The following is a 17091-nucleotide window of genomic DNA, read 5'->3' on the forward strand; positions in this document are numbered from 1 at the left end:
CCGGGTGCTCCGGTTTCTTCCCACAGTCCAAAGCTGTGCAGGCTAGGTGGATTAGCCACGCTAAATTGCCCTTAGTGTCCAAAAAAAAGGTTGGGTGGGGTTACGGGGATAGGGTAGAGGTGTGGACTTATGTAGGGTGCTCTTTCCAAGGGCCGGTGCAGACTCGATGGGCCGAATAGTCTCCTTTACTGTAAATACTATGATCATTGGCAATTTTGTTGGTGTGCGTATGAGCTAAATGAAAAAGAGATTTCTCCACGACAACCCATGAATAATATAATTGTGAACAATGCTATCTAAATCTGGAGCTCTATAATGCACCATGTAGTTATACAAATAATTATACAATGATGTTTGGCTTTGATTCAATTTGATTTGGCTTTGATACAGTGCCAATGTAATCATTTGCACTTTGTCACCTGTGATTCAATACTCATTGAATTAAGTTGATTACACTCCCTTGGTTTTATTTATATGATTAATAATGATCTCTATTGTTATAGATAACCACTGATTGCGTTGAAGATACTGCAAAACAACGGGGGAGATGCAACATTTCAGTGAAAAACAAAATCTGTGTAATAAAAAGGGCGTCTCTCCAATGTGTGACTTTCAAGTAATTCTTTGTACCATGGGAAATATTTTTATGGCTCATTTATATCTGTGATTGTTGAGAACTCTTACACGCTCATAAAATTAATGACTGCAGTACACTATTTATACACTAACTGCGTGCGGGTAACGCTAACTTTGGGCAATAATGCAGGTGATATCCTGTTTGTTGGAAATATTTAGTGAGCTGATGCCATATTGGCCATTCTGTCCAAAATCAGTCCTAACCCCACAGCAAGTGGCATTTTCACTGCTTGATTAGATGGTAACTATAGTTTACTGAAGCTATCATTTGTTGGCCCATGCTCAGGGAACCATTTTGATGTTGCCTTGAAAACAGATATCTCCATAATAAATAGGACTTTAGATGGTGCATTGCAGGGGTTACTCGAATGAGTGAGCCACTTTTGCCTGGAGTGCTTGTGATTGATTGATTATTAATACCAATGTAAGAACTCTTGAACTGATACTTTCCCAATGGTTTAGTGATTGCAAGTATTTGCTGTAAAACCTGAACACTCTTAGGCGATTAGCCCTGTGATATCATGCTGATGTTATGCTAACTGTGGGAGCTTTTGCATATTAATGAAAAATGCTAGCTAATAACGCTACATATTTTCCTGCAGTTGTTGTTATCGGTGGAGGATTTGGTTCCCTTAGCACATCACCACAGGAGAAATATCGAGTTCATTTCAATGACTGACAACAGTAATTAGACACGTTTGCCCAGAGAGGCCATTAAAGCTTATAATCCCAACCCCAGATCATTTATTGAAAAAAGATTATGAATGTGTTTGCTGGCATGCAGTTGCTGTAGAATAAATGGGAACCAGTATTTGCTATCCTGGATTGGACCATGTAGAAATCCTCAACCCAGCACCCGATTGTCCTGTGCAATAGAAATCTCCCAGCTACATACAAAGGTTGGTGATGGAATAGGTGTGCAGAAGATTGTACGTGAACCACTCAGTCCTTTAAAAAATGATTTGTGTTCATTATCAAATTGAGCACTAGAGTCAACCTCTGACTCAAACTCAATTAGAACAACTTGGATCTCTTTAATTTGACAGAAAATGACAGTAGTTCACTGCAGTTATCATTTGTTGGTCTCTGTTAAGGGGTACATTTCAATGCTGCCTTGAAAACAGATTCTCCTTCGACGGTATCCTCCACTTCACCAGCAGCGCACTCACGCCTGCGGATTTCCCAACAGCGTGGGGGTCCCCACAATGGGAAACTCCATTGGCCAGAAAATGGGTGCGGCGGGACGGAGAATCCCATCCTTTATCTTTAAGCAAACCCATGCATTGCTTTAAATGATTAATTATATTTGTAATGCAGAACATCTGTATTAGATGGAATCATATCTGTTTTGACATTATTGTAGGAAGTGTTAACAATTGTAGTTAATGCCTCTATCTAAAATGAATGTGATATTTCGTCACAAATGAATGTAACAAGAGATTGACATTTATCTTCAGTTTACCTGATTCTAATTACAGGGGTGAGGTGACACCAGACGACCTGCACCCTAAGCCAAGAGAAGAGGTGAACGTGGACCATTTCCAAATCATTCTCCATTCCCCACGCCTGGTGGGAGAATAGCGGGAGGGCCTCCCGACATTTTTCACACCCTCCCGCTATTCTCCCCCCCACGCCCGACCCACGCCCGACCCACGCCACGAATCGCCGCTCGCCGTTTTTTACGATTCTCCGAGGCCGATGGGCCGAGCAGCCGGGCCTTCACGCCCGTTTCAACACGGCAGCAAACACACCTGCTCGCTGCCGTCGTGAAACGGGCGCCAGATGCCCGTTTGGGGCATCTGGGGGCCCGATTAGCACGGCAGTACCACAGCCGTGCCAAGGGGGGCATAGGCTCGTGATCGGTGCCCACGATCGCGGGCCATGCGTCCGTAACGGACGCACTCTTTTCCCTCCGCCACCCCGCAAGATCAAGCCGCCACGTCTTGCGGGGCGGCTGAGGGAAAAGACGCCAACTGTGCATGCACGGGTTGGCGTTGTCCAACCTGCGCACGTGCGGCTGACGTCATCGGCCACATCAGCCGGCGTGACGCTTGACGTGCGGCCTTGACAACTGTCGTCAAGGCCGCGCCGCCGTGACGCACGGGGCCGAGCTCCTAGCCCCACCCGGGAGGGAGAATCGGCCCCGGAAGTGGGCGTGAAGGCTGCCGTGGGTCATGGCCTAGCCCACGGCAGTCTTTACGATTCTCCGCATTAGAGGAGAATCTCGCCCAGTTCTGGAATAATGAGCAACAGGGATAAAAGTTAGGGAATGGGAATCTTTGTTGGCACAGTTTAACCATGGATTCTGGGGTATGATTCTTCTGGGCATGATTCAACATCACTTCAGAGGTAGATGAAAAGAAATCCACCATCTGTGTTGGCAACGCTCAAAGAAAACTCAGACCTTGAGGGATTAGAGATTTCCAAGTTGCCTTCACTGTGTTTTGTTAAGTACATGTAAAATTTTGCTAAACAAATTCTACTTGATACATAATGACTAGTTATTCTTACCTTATTAGGTCAGATACAACGGCGGACCCCAGTGTTAGAAATTAAGAATTTGGAACTTAATAAATTTAATTAGAAGAGTTTTATACCATGCAACCCTAACGTCTTGCATTATGTCATGAAAGAAACTGTATAGGTGCAAGTCTTTCCTTCATGAAATGCCTACACTTGGAAAATTTATAGATATTGCATTTTAAATATTAACCATTTCCTACTGTACACCAGGATAAATAAGTGAAGAAGATCCAATAGTTTAAAAATTGTAAACTGTTGTGAACCTTTCTCATGTTTTAAAATTTCCATCACAATTATAAAAATCCATTTTTATTGCATTTGAAAATTGGTTAAACATTAAACAATGATGCCTTTACAATGACACGTTTTCTGTGATGTCAGAGAGATTTTATTATTAATCCAGTTTGCAAATGCTAGTTTATATATTTTTAACCTGTGGGATGAATTCCAGTTTGAAGCAGTTTATAATGGTGACCAAATATTAACAGTGATTCTTAGCTTTTGCTTTCAAATAATATAGTCCAAACATTTATTTCGTCTTCAACTTTTAGATTCAAGAAAAGTTTGAATATACAGCCAAAGCCTTCATGCATGTGTTAATCCCCACGAAACCTGACTAGTCCAATGCTCCACTCTCCGCACTCTGCTGCTCCTACCTTGACCTGCACCTCCAGTACTAATGCTCACTTATATACATTGCCTCCAGGTCACTAAAGCTTCATGTTTAACATTCACGTCCTTATATTAAATCCCTTCATGGTCTCACCCTTCGATTTCTCAGTATCCACCTCTAATCCTACAACACTTCTCTGCAACAGATGACAAGAAAAATATATAAAAGATAGAAAGCAGTAGAGATTAATTTTAATTTCACACTTAACATGTGCTTACAAGCACAGACAAATTAGATGTGTTTGCTTAAGTAACACCTTTAAACCAGCATTGCCGTAGCATGGCAATAAGAAATCAGAATTGCGTCAACTATTAAAACTGCCTTTTAAAATTGTGCTGTGTCAGAATATGCCATTTGCTTGATTTGAATCATAATGATTTTATTTTAATGATGAGATCTTTATGAAAGTTAATTATCCACTGGGGTTAAATGTAACTTATTGGTGAAGAGGCGAAAGGGTTTTGTGCTTTTATACCAGATCTGAATCACTGGAGTAAATTCTGAGCTTGGTCGGAGTCACTTCCTACCATGGATGATACTGGAGGCATCTTCTTGGAGAACTCAGCACGTTCATCTTAAATTGTTTACAGTGATGATCTATGCCTGGAGGCTGTGTGTATTGAGGGGCAATCAAACCTGCAACCCGGCTAACCAGGACTCACCTGACATAATGCTCATTTTGATTCTCTTCAGAGAATTAACCACCATTAATGGGCCCTATAATAGCCAAGGATGTAAATCCAACTTTATTTAGTGGCAAGTTCTGGGATTTAAAAAAAATTAAGAGCAGTTCATTAGTTGTACGTGATTTATGATGTGTTCAGTCTTGAATTTTGAAGGACTGATTTAGAAGCGTCATCATACAAGTATTTACACGTAATTAGAAAGACCGACTCAACTACAACAGAAAATGATATGCTTCTCTATGTGGGTATATTGCATTGAAAATATGTCTACATTAATTTCTTGGTTAATTTTGACCTATATTGTACTTTTAATAATATATTCAAATAACTAAAGGCTGACATTTGTGATTTTCCACAAGGAAGGATGAAATATACAGTTGAAAAGTGCAATTACAGATTTAAGCAATTTAGTACTCAATTGCCAGTTAATGGAGTAATGTTCAACTAATTAAAATGCTGATGACTGCAGACTAATTGACTGTTTAAAAGATAGTTGGATGGAGAGCTCGAAGAGTGCTTAAGTTTGAGGGGCCTGGCGGTCTTAATTGGGCCGTCGGCCGACACTGCACCCAGTTAATGTAATAATCATCATGAAAACTTTAGTGGAATTAATTCCAATTCTACGGGTGTGTTAATTGCTGTCAGGTTGCTTCCATTTCTCTCAGAAAAAACTACTGTACCTTTCCATGAAGGTTCATTAATAACTGGCCTTGGTAACAGCACAGTTTTCAAAAACAAAGTGATCGTTTAGCATTTGCTTTTATCCAGATTTGGAAGCGAGGTGCAGAAAACTGCAATGTTAGCTGACTTTGTCCTCACCATTTTAGACCTTTGCCTCTCATCTCTCTTCCGATCCTCTTAAAAAGAAAACTGCTTGTAATAGTTAATTTGAGGATGAAATATTTGTCACGGTGAATGCTTTTGGCAACATCATCCCTCTATGCCAAGTTCTCCATTGACTGCAGTAAGAGAAAGCTTTGCTTTTCTTAGGAGGTATTTCATGAATGTAATGACTTTTAGCAACCTCTTGTTACAAAATAGCGGCTTAAAAATATTGCAATTCGAATTTTTCTCAAAACATTGGTGTCACAGAATTGGAACTGGATGTCAGATTATGCTAGCTGTAGAACTAACTATCGTAGAATCCCTACAGTGCAGAAGGAGGCCATTCGGCCCATCGAGTTTGCGCTGACCCCCTGAAAGAACATCCTACATAGGCCCACCCACCCCGCCCTATACCCGTAACCCCATCTAACCTTTTGGACACTAAGGGAGAATTTAGCATGGCCAATCCACCTAACCTACACATCTTAGAACTGTGGGAGGAAACTAGAACACCAGAGGAATCCCATGCAGACACGGGGACAACGTGCAAACTCCACACAGTTGCCCAAGGCCGGAATTGAACCCTGGTCTCTGGCGCTGTGAGGCAGCAGTGCTAACTGCTACGCCGCTGTGCTGCCCCTAAATACAGGCAAGTCTTTCGGAACACTCTTCAACTCGAGTCAAGATGATTTTTCATGAGCGAAAATGCTCAGATTCAGCTGTAGGCAGGAATACCATGTGACAGCTAATTATGAAGGGAGATTGCACATGTAAACCGCAGTTAAATATTCCTGATATAATCGAATTGTGACGCGGTAAACAAGGTTTGGTTAAAAACAGTATCCACTGAATTTAGAAAATATTCAATCTTCTAAAAATTACTTGGTTGTCACAAACATTCTTCTTAACAAAAGCTAATTACCAACATGCATAGTGGCTACTTGGTAAATTGTGTCTGCGTGTGCTTCATCCAGTTTAATGTTTTATAGACATCCTCTTTCCAAATATTCATTAGCTGATTTTACGAGCGCACATGCCCGACAGGACACCTTACTTGCTGGGGGTGCAAGTTCATAAAATCCGCTGAATGGTTTTTGATCAGCATCAGGTCACTTTCCTTCTTTTCTATGGCACTATATGTATATTATATTGATAACTACGTAGAGCTCAATTGTTTCCCTTTGCGAGGGTCGATCATATCATTTACTTACGAGGCAGGACTCAGCCGGAGGAAGATTTCCCCTGGGTGCTTGATGTAGTAAGATCACAAAGGCCTCATTGAAGAATACGCTTTGCTACGCCCAGGCACACAGAGGGAATGCTCCCCACTAAAGTCCCCGAGTGTTAATATTGAACTTGGATTTCTTGAATTAATCCTCCGCATTATCACCAGAATTATTCTTTTTCCAGATCAATTAATTTGTATTCTTGGTTCTGTCATTTATATGGATTCCTTTATAGCATACATCCCAATAAGCAAAAGAATGCAGGAATTCAATTCTCTCCACATAAGTGGCGTGTGCTGTGCTTTTCCTGTGCATAAACTATCACCAACTTGGCAATGAAATTGATCTCAAACCACTCATTTGTATTCGTTTGAACATCAGAAGGCGAAGCCATATTCTGTTGCTCACATTGGGTTGGTACAGCTACGAACGGACCCAGTTAGCTGGTACCCAGAACGAGTCCCTTTCTATACTATCCAGAATGGTTTTCAATTCACTGCATGCAGTCTGAAGATCTCCTTTCACCAGGACTTTATCGATGAGATGACTATACTGCTGTTCAATATAAGCGGCTGATTGTACCATTTCCTGATACTTGCTTTCCTGCAATTGGAGAACAGAATATTTACTGTAAGACCAGTAACATCTGGAATACAGAAATTGAATTAAGAAAGAATTATAGGAAATCTCATTGGAAATGGAGATCCTTCTACAAGTACAAATGGTTGAAACCGCTTGGGAACCACAGACAGGAAGGCCAGGTTTTGCTATAGAAATAACAGTAGGGATAACAGCAACTGTCAGTATTTCTGTAGAAACTGGACAGCAAATTCTGCGTTAAATGTGGAATTTGCTATCTGAGGAGTTCCTCTAAATGCTTCTTGATCTCTGCCTCCTGTTCAAATACATTAAATAGCATGAAGTTGTTATAATAATATAGGTACTGAATAAACTTACCTGAAAAACTTAGGGCTTGTCTATTCTAATGTACCAACCCTTTTAACATCTTATCATAATCAGAATGATTTTTATTTTGCTTTGTGGGATTCTTCCCAGATAGAAGGCGCAGAGCTTATACCATACAAGTCATACAGCAGCATGGTTGACTCTTAAATATCCTCTGAAATGACCTAGCAAGCCACTCTGTAATTGTTTGGACATTGGATTCAACATCCCAATTGGTAACTTCCTGGTTCAAATACTCCACTGCCCGTTAACGATTCTTCAGCCTGTGTGACTGAGAGGATGCACATCTGCTTCCCCGAATTACAAAGTCGCAGATCTCCTGTGCTCCTCTTTTACCTTCAATTCTAGTGGAAAATCCCACAACTGGTCACAGAAGGAAAGTCTGAACTTAGCAAGTGGCTGGGTGCTGCATATTTGCTACTGAGAGCAAAATCCAGTCCATCATTCTTTTTTGATGTGAGTGTAAAAGACATAAATTGCCAAAGTGGTGCAATGGTTTCATTATCATTTGACTATCTTCACATAATTCTTGGAATGTATTGCACGATTTAAATCTTTAAATATGGAGCATTAATGTCAGGGAGGCTCCCCTCCCCTCCACCACCACCATCTCAAACTTCTGCTAATCTCTCCTAGTGAAAACCAAACAATATGAATAGTGGACAAGTGATCTGCTTCCACGTATGGGCACGCCTGCATGGTTTAGCGCTACTCAAGGCAGTGGCTTCGCCCAGTAAACTATCGGGGGAACTTTCAGGAATACTTTAAAAAAATGAAACTGTTACCATTGAGTGACGTTTCAGCAATCTTTCCATGGTAATAATGTTTCTGTTAGTTCCATTCCCTCACGTTTAGGAACACATTTGCATTGTGAGCAACACGTGTATATTGCCATTACCACAAAGGATAGTGAATTGTTTGTCAACAATGAAAAATGCTGCTTTTCACATGGGTTTGAAATCTGAGTGAATATCCCTGGAGATTGTACTAGTTGAATCTTGAAATGAGACTTCTCTATGGAGTACAAGCTTTTCAAGTAACTTACAAACATGGCCACAGCCTGCATGTGAATGGTAAAGTGAAATTCTTAACAAAAATACCTTTAAATGGAGCTTTGAACCGATTGGACTTACTTCTAATTCTTTAACATTTTCATTTGATGATGTTTCAGCTGTTGATGTGTTTGCCTTTGGTTCTTGCAGAAATGGCTGAACAAGTATCACAAATGGTTTGAATTCTGCTGTCCTGAGGTTTTTGATTGTCTGTAAGTTCAAAATAAGAGAGCAACTTCCTTATACTCAAATGAGAACCATAGAAAGGATGTAATTGGGGAATGGACACTATATCCATACCAGACAAGTGGATTGGCCATCCTAAATTGCCCTTGGTGTCCAAAACTGCCCTTAGTGTTGGGTGGGGTTACTAGGTTATGGGGATAGGGTGGAGGTGTGGGCTTGGGTAGGGTGCTCTTTCCAAGAGCTGGTGCAGACTCGATGGGCCAAATGGCCTCCTTCTGCAATGTAAATTCTATGATTCTATGATCCTTCTGCCCCAGCATATTAAGAAAAAACACATTACATTTATTTAACAGCTTATCAATTCTCTTAGAATTATCACAAAATGCTTAACAATGATTAACTCTGTTATGCAGCCCCAAATAATGCAGCTGCTTTTCGCAAAGTAAGATCCCACAAATAACCACGAGACAGATGACCTGTTATTTGCTTACACTAATTGGGGACACATTTGGCCAACAAACCGGGAGGATTCTCTGTTTCACGCTTTGTGTGTTAGTTTATCTTAACACCACCTGAACAGGAGTGTTACCAAGCTGATATTTATAAATGCCTAGTAATAACACAGAGGAACAGATTACTAAAACACAGGAGAGTGGAATTTCCAAGCCCCTCCCACTGATGAGGTTTTCCAGTCCCGTCAAATGATTTTTGAAGGACTTGCTTCATTTATGGTGCCACTCTGCTGTGATGAGAACGTAAAATTCTGCTCGTAATTGAGTTTGTTTATTCACCAAGATAATTTTTCTTTTTAACAAAATTGATCAAATGGATTAGATTTAACTTCCTCTGTAATTTAAATAATCAGAACATATTGGTCATTTGAGATCTCAAGGTACATTTATTTCAAGAATGTTAGTCATGCAGCACAATGGTTAACATAGTTGCTTCACAGTTACAGGGACCCAGGTTCGATTCCCGGCTTGGGTCACTGTCTGTGCGGAGTCTGCACGTTCTCCCCATGTCTGTGTGGGTTTCCTCCGGGTGCTCTGGTTTCCTCCCACAGTCCAAAGATGTGCAGGTTAGATGGATTGACTAAGCTAAATTGCCCCTAGCATCAAAAAGGTTTAGGTGGAGTTACAGTTATAGGGTGCAGACCCGATGGGCCGAATGGCCTCCTTCTGCACTGTAAATCCTATGATTCTATGATGAAATGCCCATCCATCATTTTCTACTTCATGACAACTCCTACCTTGCATCTCACATGAGATTCCTCAGCCATTTACCAAAGACGAATAGCTGAGGTGGTCTCCTCTTGCTTCCATTCGTCGTTTTTAACTTCAAAATCTTTCAAGGATGTTAAAACCCAGGATTGAAAAACACCTACACTTGGGGCTTGGAGGAGGTTTAACATCTGCACTCATCAGAGTTGAGTGCCTCCGATGGACATCAACCCTGTCAATTAGAGACCATGGGCAGAAATTTCCCATGATCTTCGGGACCCTGACGCCAGGACCAAACGGGGGTCCTGATCCCACATTTACCGGGGGGGGCACACAAAGGAGCTGCTTTCCTGAGGCACGACCTTTCCTTCCTCCAATCCCATCAATGGGGCGTTGGTAATCTGGCTCTGAAGGGCCCCCAATCTGTTGCTGGGTCACAGCCTCCATTGAGCTGGCAGTTTCCCCATGTGGCAGGGTCTGGCAAAATGCCAGCCACCCTGAAAAATTGCCCCAACTGCGGTCTTAATTGTTTCGGAGCAACCAATCCATCTCCTGTCCTGCCTCTGAGAAACCTCTCCATCAGTGGGAATCTGTTGGGAAGCCATCTTGACATGACCCCTCCCTGCCAATTTCCTTCACCACTACACATTTCACATGGTTACTTTGAATTATTCTGCCTCACTCTAATCACTTTGGTTGGAACTGGAAAGCAACAGTTAGCAAAGAACTTACTTGAGGATTTGCATCCAGTAAGCAAATCTTTTTTTTTAACATAATTGTACGAATGGAATCCACGCTTATTCCATACAGATTGTCTTTGTATTCTCCATGCTCAACAAATCTAAAATAAAGAACAAAGAGAAACCGTTAACCCGCTGGACTCAATTTCAACCCATTTGCGTCTGAAGCATTTGGACACAGTCTATATGACACTTTTCACATTGCTTAAAATTTGAAGACAAGCAGAGAGTTTGTCCGATTTCCTGATCGATATTCCTCCCTCGATCAAAACCACTAAACCATGAACTCATTCGCTGGTGGCGCAACCCTGTCTATTGTGTTTCCCTAAAGCACATGCATGGAATATATGGCTCAGAAGCAGGCCATTTAGCTCAACCAACATATACCGGTGGTGTTTCACCTGAGCCACCTCACCTTTTCTCATCTAAATCTACCATTGTAACCATCCATTCCCTTTTATTGAGAAACTTGATCTGTTCTCAAATGCATCTATACATCACTTAGAATCATAGAATCACAGAATTTACAGTGCAGAAGGAGACCATTCGGCCCATCGAGTGTGCACCGGCTCTTGGACACTAAGAGCAATTTAGCGTGGCCAATCCAACCAACTTGCACATCTTTGGATTGTGGGAGGAAACCGGAGCACCCGGAGGAAACCCACGCAGACTCGGTGAGAACGTGCAGACCCCGCACAGACAGTGACCCAAGCCGGGAATCGAACCTGGAACCCTGAAGCAACTGTGCTAACCACTGTGCTAACTACTGTGCCGCCCACTTCAACCACTCCCTCGTGATAGCGAGTCCCGACTGAACAATTGGTCATGACATGCTTTGGCATGGCCTAAATGATCTGACAAGGTGCTGTATCGATGCAAAGGTTTGTTCCTTTGACAAAAGAACACAACACTGTTGATAGTATTGCTACAGCCAGGTGAAGATAATTTTTCCTACACGAGCTGTAGCTTATAGCATGGACACAGATACCAGTTGTGCTTTCAGAAAAGCAATTGAGCAAGTGCTTTTGCCTCCAGAAGCTTTAAGTTAAGTGGTAGCTTTCTCCAGTAATACTCAGCAGATATCCCGGTACTTTCAGAGGCTGAGGGTGCCATGTTCTCCAGCTGACAGCAGGTGGAGTGGCGCTCTCTCTCGACTGTAGGAGTCTTCCTCATTCAGTTAGTTAGGGTTGCGGTTTTTGTGTTGTCACGATGCTACAGAACCAGCCCAGAAATGAAACAGAGCAGGTTGTGCAGCATTAGAACCATCAACTTCTGAAATGTTGTTTCTGCTAAATTAGATGCAACATTTAAAAAAAATTAAGACCACATTTTAACCTATTAAGAAATGCTCCTGAGTGACAATGAAAGGATCTGTAATCTAGGTCAGCCAATTTAGCAGAGACGGACTCTCGGGACACAAACTAACAAATTTTGCTATCAATATGTTGGATTTAAATTGATTATTTCGGAGCATATGAATTGCTGGGCGATTGGGAAAAAAAGAGCAATATCCCCCCAGTTCACTTTCTACTGTCCTGGCAGTCCCATAATGCAGCAATAATGGAGTTTATAGAAATAATAAAATATTTCTCCAGGGTCCCAGGTTCGATTCCCGGCTGGGTCACTGTCTGTGTGGAGTCTGCACGTCCTCCCCGTGTGTGCGTGGGTTTCCTCCGGGTGCTCCGGTTTCCTCCCACAGTCCAAAGATGTGCGGGTTAGGTGGATTGGCCATGCTAAATTGCCCGTAGTGTAAGGTTAAGGGGGGTTGTTGGGTTACTGGTATAGGGTGAATACGTGGGTTTAAGTAGGGTGATCATTGCTCGGCACAACATCGAGGGCCGAAGGGCCTGTTCTGTGCTGTACTGTTCTATGTTCTATGTTCTATGTTCACTATTGACGTAGTGACCAGATAGATTGGTTAACTTAATGTCCCACTTAAGATTGGGATCCATTTTGCTGGAATCCATTATTAAGGAGGATGTAACAGAATATTCAGAAAATCATAATGGGGTCAAGCAGGAAGTGGAGAGTAGCAGTCAATGGGTCATTTTCAGGTTGGCAAGCTATAACAAGTGTTGTGTCACAGGGACCAAGTGTTGGGGCCTCAACTATTTACAGTCTTTATTACTGACTTGGATGAAAGGACTGAATGTATGGTAACTACATTTGTTAGTAACACCGAGATAGACAGGACAGTAAGTTGTCAAGCAGAGGCTGCGTGTCTATAAAGGGATGTAGATGGGATACGTGAGTGGCAAAAAAATCGGCGGATGGAGTATAATGTATACTTATCCACTTTGTAGTAAAATATAAAAGTGGTAGACTATTTAAATGGAGACAGATTGCAGAACTGAATCACAAGACCTTAGTCTGCAGGTACAGCAGTACAGGATTTTGGTGAGCCCACATCTGGACTGCTGTTATACAGTTTTGATCTCCTTATTTGAAAAAGGATATAAATCTTTTAGAAACAGTTCTCTTGTCTCATTCCTGGCATGAATATCTTAGCTACTGAAAAAATGTTGAACAGGTTGGGTCTTTTCCCTTTGCAGTTTAGAAGAATGGGAGGCGATCTTATTGAAACACACAAGACCCTGAGGGGATAAAAGCACATTACTGCGGATGCTGGAATCTGAAACAGAAATAGAAAATTCTGGACAATCTCAGCTGGTCCGACAGCATCTGTGGAGAGAAAAAGGAGCTAATGTTTCGAGTCTGGATGACTGTCAAAGATTCTGAGGGGATTTGAAAGAGTAAGGGCGCGATTCTCCGCCCCCCCCATGCCGGGTGGGAGAATAGCGGGAGGGCCTCCCGACATTTTTCACGCCCTCCCGCTATTCTCCCCCCCCCTCCACGCCCGACCCACGCCACAAATTGCTGCTCGCCGTTTTTACGGCGAGCGGCGATTCTCCGAGGCCGATGGGCCGAGTGGCCGGGCCTTCACGCCTGTTTCAACACGGCAGCAAACACACCTGCTCGCGGCCGTCGTGAAACGGGCGCCAGATGCCCGTTTGAGGCATCTGGGGGCCCGATTGGCACGGCAGTACCACAGCCGTGCCAAGGAGGACATAGGGGGCACGATCGCGGGCCGTGCGTCCGTAATGGGCGCACTCTTTTCCCTCCACCGCCCCGCACGATGAAGCCGCCACGTCTTGCGGGGCGGCTGAGGGAAAAGACGCCAACTGCGCATGCGTGGGTTGCCATTGTCCAACCAGCGCATGCGCGGCCGACGACATCGGCCGCGTCAGCCGGCGTGACGCTTGATGTGCGGCCTTGATGAGCGCCGTCAAGGCCGCGCCGCCGTGGCGCACGCGGCCGCGCTCCTAGCCCCGCCCGTGGGGGAGAATCGGCCCCGGAAGTGGGCGTGAAGGCTGCCGTGGGTCACGGCCTGTCCCACGGCAGCCTTTACGATTCTCCGCATTTGCGGAGAATCTCGCCCTGGATGTTTCCTCTTATGGGGAGACTAGAACCAGGAGATATAGTTTAGCAATAAGCGATCTTCCTTTTAGGAGGGAGATTAAATTTTTTTCTCCCTCTCAAAGGGTCGTTAATCTGTGGAATTCCCTTCCCCAGAGAGCAGTGATGGCTGGGTCATTACATTTATTTAAGGTAGAGTTGGATAGATTTTGATAGACAAGAGAGTTGGAGTTTTAGGGGTGATGGACAGGAAGTGGAGTTTGATGGACAGAAAGTGGAGCTGAGACCACAATCTTGATCTTCTTGAATGGCAGAGTTGGCTCAAAGTCTGAATGACCTAGGCCGTTCCCAAGTCCTATATTCCTATGATTAACCGTTTTTAATTCCTCTGCTAAAAATAAATTGACATAGAGGACTTGATGGGTTTCCTGTTGCTTTAAGGCTAATTCCTTTACTGAAGCCAGCCTACCTGTTCTTCTGAATATCTGCTTCAAATGATAATTTACTGACAAAATGATATTCCAGTCCTTGTCTCTCATGGACTTTTCTTTGCCTTGTTGTTGCTGTATATAAATAAAATGAGCAGTTAGAAATACAATAACCTTTGAATATAGATCACAATGTCACTTCATTATTTGTCCATGGTTTTAATAGTAGTCTTTGAACAAATGTGATATGGCAGATTTTGGGTTTAGATCCCAGCAGGATTCATGTATTCTTGCATGCTTTTGTGATGGATAGAATGAATACAGTAAAGGTTGTGGAAGAAGAAACTGCACACTGCAAATGCCACATTGTCACAGTATTTGTCTACAAGCACTGGAGATCAGCACTGGACCAAATAAACCATCACATCATTAATCACCACGGGTAATCTCTCTTGAAAATTAGCCCTGGCTTTCGTACTACAGTTTGGGTTCTATCTTATCTCTCCACTATTGGTCAGAATAAATAGTTTACTTGAAAAACTTCCGAAACACTGTTAGCTCTGCGCTATGTTATATTTTAGGGTAGCACGGTGGCACAATGTCTAGCACTGCTGCCTGACAGCACCAGGGACCCTGGTTCAATTCCAGCCTGTGTGCAGTTTGTCCATTCTCCCCATGTCTGAGGAGGTTTCCTCCGGGTGCTCCGGTTTCCTCCCACAGTCCAAAGATGTGCAGGTTAGTTGGGCTTATGGGGGTAGGGCAGGGAATTAGGCTTAGGTGCTCTTTTGGAGGGCCAGTGCAGACTCAATGGGCTGAATGGCCTCCTTGGGCAATGTAGGTATTCCTTGGATTTTATGTCATATTGCAGGACTTTCACAGAATGGATTAGAAAAATGAAAGTTAATTTTCATTGTGCTTTTTAAATTGAAGTACATTTCAAGTTGAAATATTTTCTAAAAATCTTTAAAAAGACACTTGAAAGATTGTTGCTATGTTCATTGGAAACTGATTTTCCGGCAGAGTATAAACAATTAGAAATTAATTTGCTTCATAGAATCATAGAATTTACAGTGCAGAAGGAGGCTAGTCGGCCATCGAGTCTGCACCAGCCCTTGGAAGTAGCATCCTACCTTAACCGATACCTCCACCCTATCCCCATAAGCCAATACCTCCACCTAACCTTTTTGGACATGAAGAGCAATTTATCATGACCAATCCACCTAACCATTGGACTGTGGGAGGACACCGAGCACCCAGAGGAAACCCACGCAGACACGGGGAGAACGTGCAGATTCCGCACAAACAGTGACCCAAGCCGGGAATCGAACCAGGGACCCTGGAGCTGTGAAGCAACAGTGCAAACCACTGTGCTACTGTGCCACTTGTTGAGGTAATCAGAAAACATCGACAGTGGTGCTACCATCACAGGCAGTGTAGACTCCAGTGGCAGCATCATGACATAAATCTGGGCAGCACGGTAGCATTGTGGATAGCACAATCGCTTCACAGCTCCAGGGTCCCAGGTTCGATTCCGGCTTGGGTCACTGTCTGTGTGGAGTCTGCACATCCTCCCCGTGTCTGCGTGGGTTTCCTCCGGGTCCTCCGGTTTCCTCCCACAGTCCAAAGATGCGCAGGTTAGGTGGATTGGCTATGATAAATTGCCCTTAGTGTCCAAAATTGCCCTTAGTGTTGGGTGGGGTTACTGGGTTATGGGGATAGGGTGGAGATGTTAACCTTGGGTAGGGTGCTCTTTCTAGGAGCTGGTGCAGACTCGATGGGCCGAATGGCCTCCTTCTGCACTGTAAATTCTATGATAAATGCACCTTGGTGGAGTACAGGTTGGGTGCCTTCTGATTGGACTCATGAACCATTTTGCATCAAGGGTGAGTACACACAATGGCTTGCAAAATGCATTCGTAATTAATGGAGGTTGCGTGGGTAAGAGCAATGGTGGGCAACCTGCGGCGCTGGGGGCTTCACGCGGCCATCTGGGTTCTGGGTGCGGCACACGAGACCTTTTATGTTGACCGTTATCCACGTGCAGGGTTGCCACATTCCGCTGATTTCCATCCGTGTAGTTGTTTTTCCTACCGGTATGGCTGAAGCGTAAGTGAAGTGAGGTGCATGCTTATGGCTCACAACATAGACTGTGAGAGATGTGAGCTCCCTCTGTGTCGAAAGTGTAAATATTTCTTTTGTCTTTGCCATTTTGAAGTTGACAGTTCTGTTAATATATAAATGATTAAGTATTTTGCTATGACTTGTTGTAAAATATTTGGCATGTATTTATTCTTATTCATAGGGTTATGGTTAGTGATCAAATCCGATTTTAATCTTGCGGCCCACTGAAAAGAAGAGGGCCATTCATGCAGCCCACTCACTAGCCCATCACTGGGTTAGAGCATCATATAATGCCATCTGCTGGATAGTTCCATTTAACCCAGCTGTAGGCCAATGAACCTTGAACAGCCCGAATGGAAGTTGAAGAATCTGCATCTGAAATGAAGGTATTT

At 43.3% G+C, this 17091-nt stretch overlaps 1 protein-coding gene across 6 annotated transcripts in view; it reads right to left on the reverse strand.

The window, feature by feature from the left end:
• Window positions 1-5861: 5861 nt before the first annotated feature.
• mpp3a (membrane protein, palmitoylated 3a (MAGUK p55 subfamily member 3)) overlaps window positions 5862-17091 on the reverse strand; it is a 124603-nt gene continuing 113373 nt past the window's right edge. For all 6 annotated transcript variants that reach the window (XM_038778651.1, XM_038778653.1, XM_038778655.1 and 3 more), the window contains 4 exons: window positions 14620-14713; window positions 10726-10834; window positions 8669-8797; window positions 5862-7172 (listed from right to left, as the gene is read on the reverse strand). In XM_038778651.1, coding sequence (XP_038634579.1) covers window positions 6993-7172; window positions 8669-8797; window positions 10726-10834; window positions 14620-14713 — 512 coding nt within the window. In that variant the 3' untranslated portion in view covers window positions 5862-6992. The remainder of the gene's footprint in view (window positions 7173-8668; window positions 8798-10725; window positions 10835-14619; window positions 14714-17091) is intronic.

This window comes from Scyliorhinus canicula, chromosome 19, assembly GCF_902713615.1.
Source record: "Scyliorhinus canicula chromosome 19, sScyCan1.1, whole genome shotgun sequence".
Lineage (NCBI taxonomy): Eukaryota > Metazoa > Chordata > Chondrichthyes > Carcharhiniformes > Scyliorhinidae > Scyliorhinus > Scyliorhinus canicula.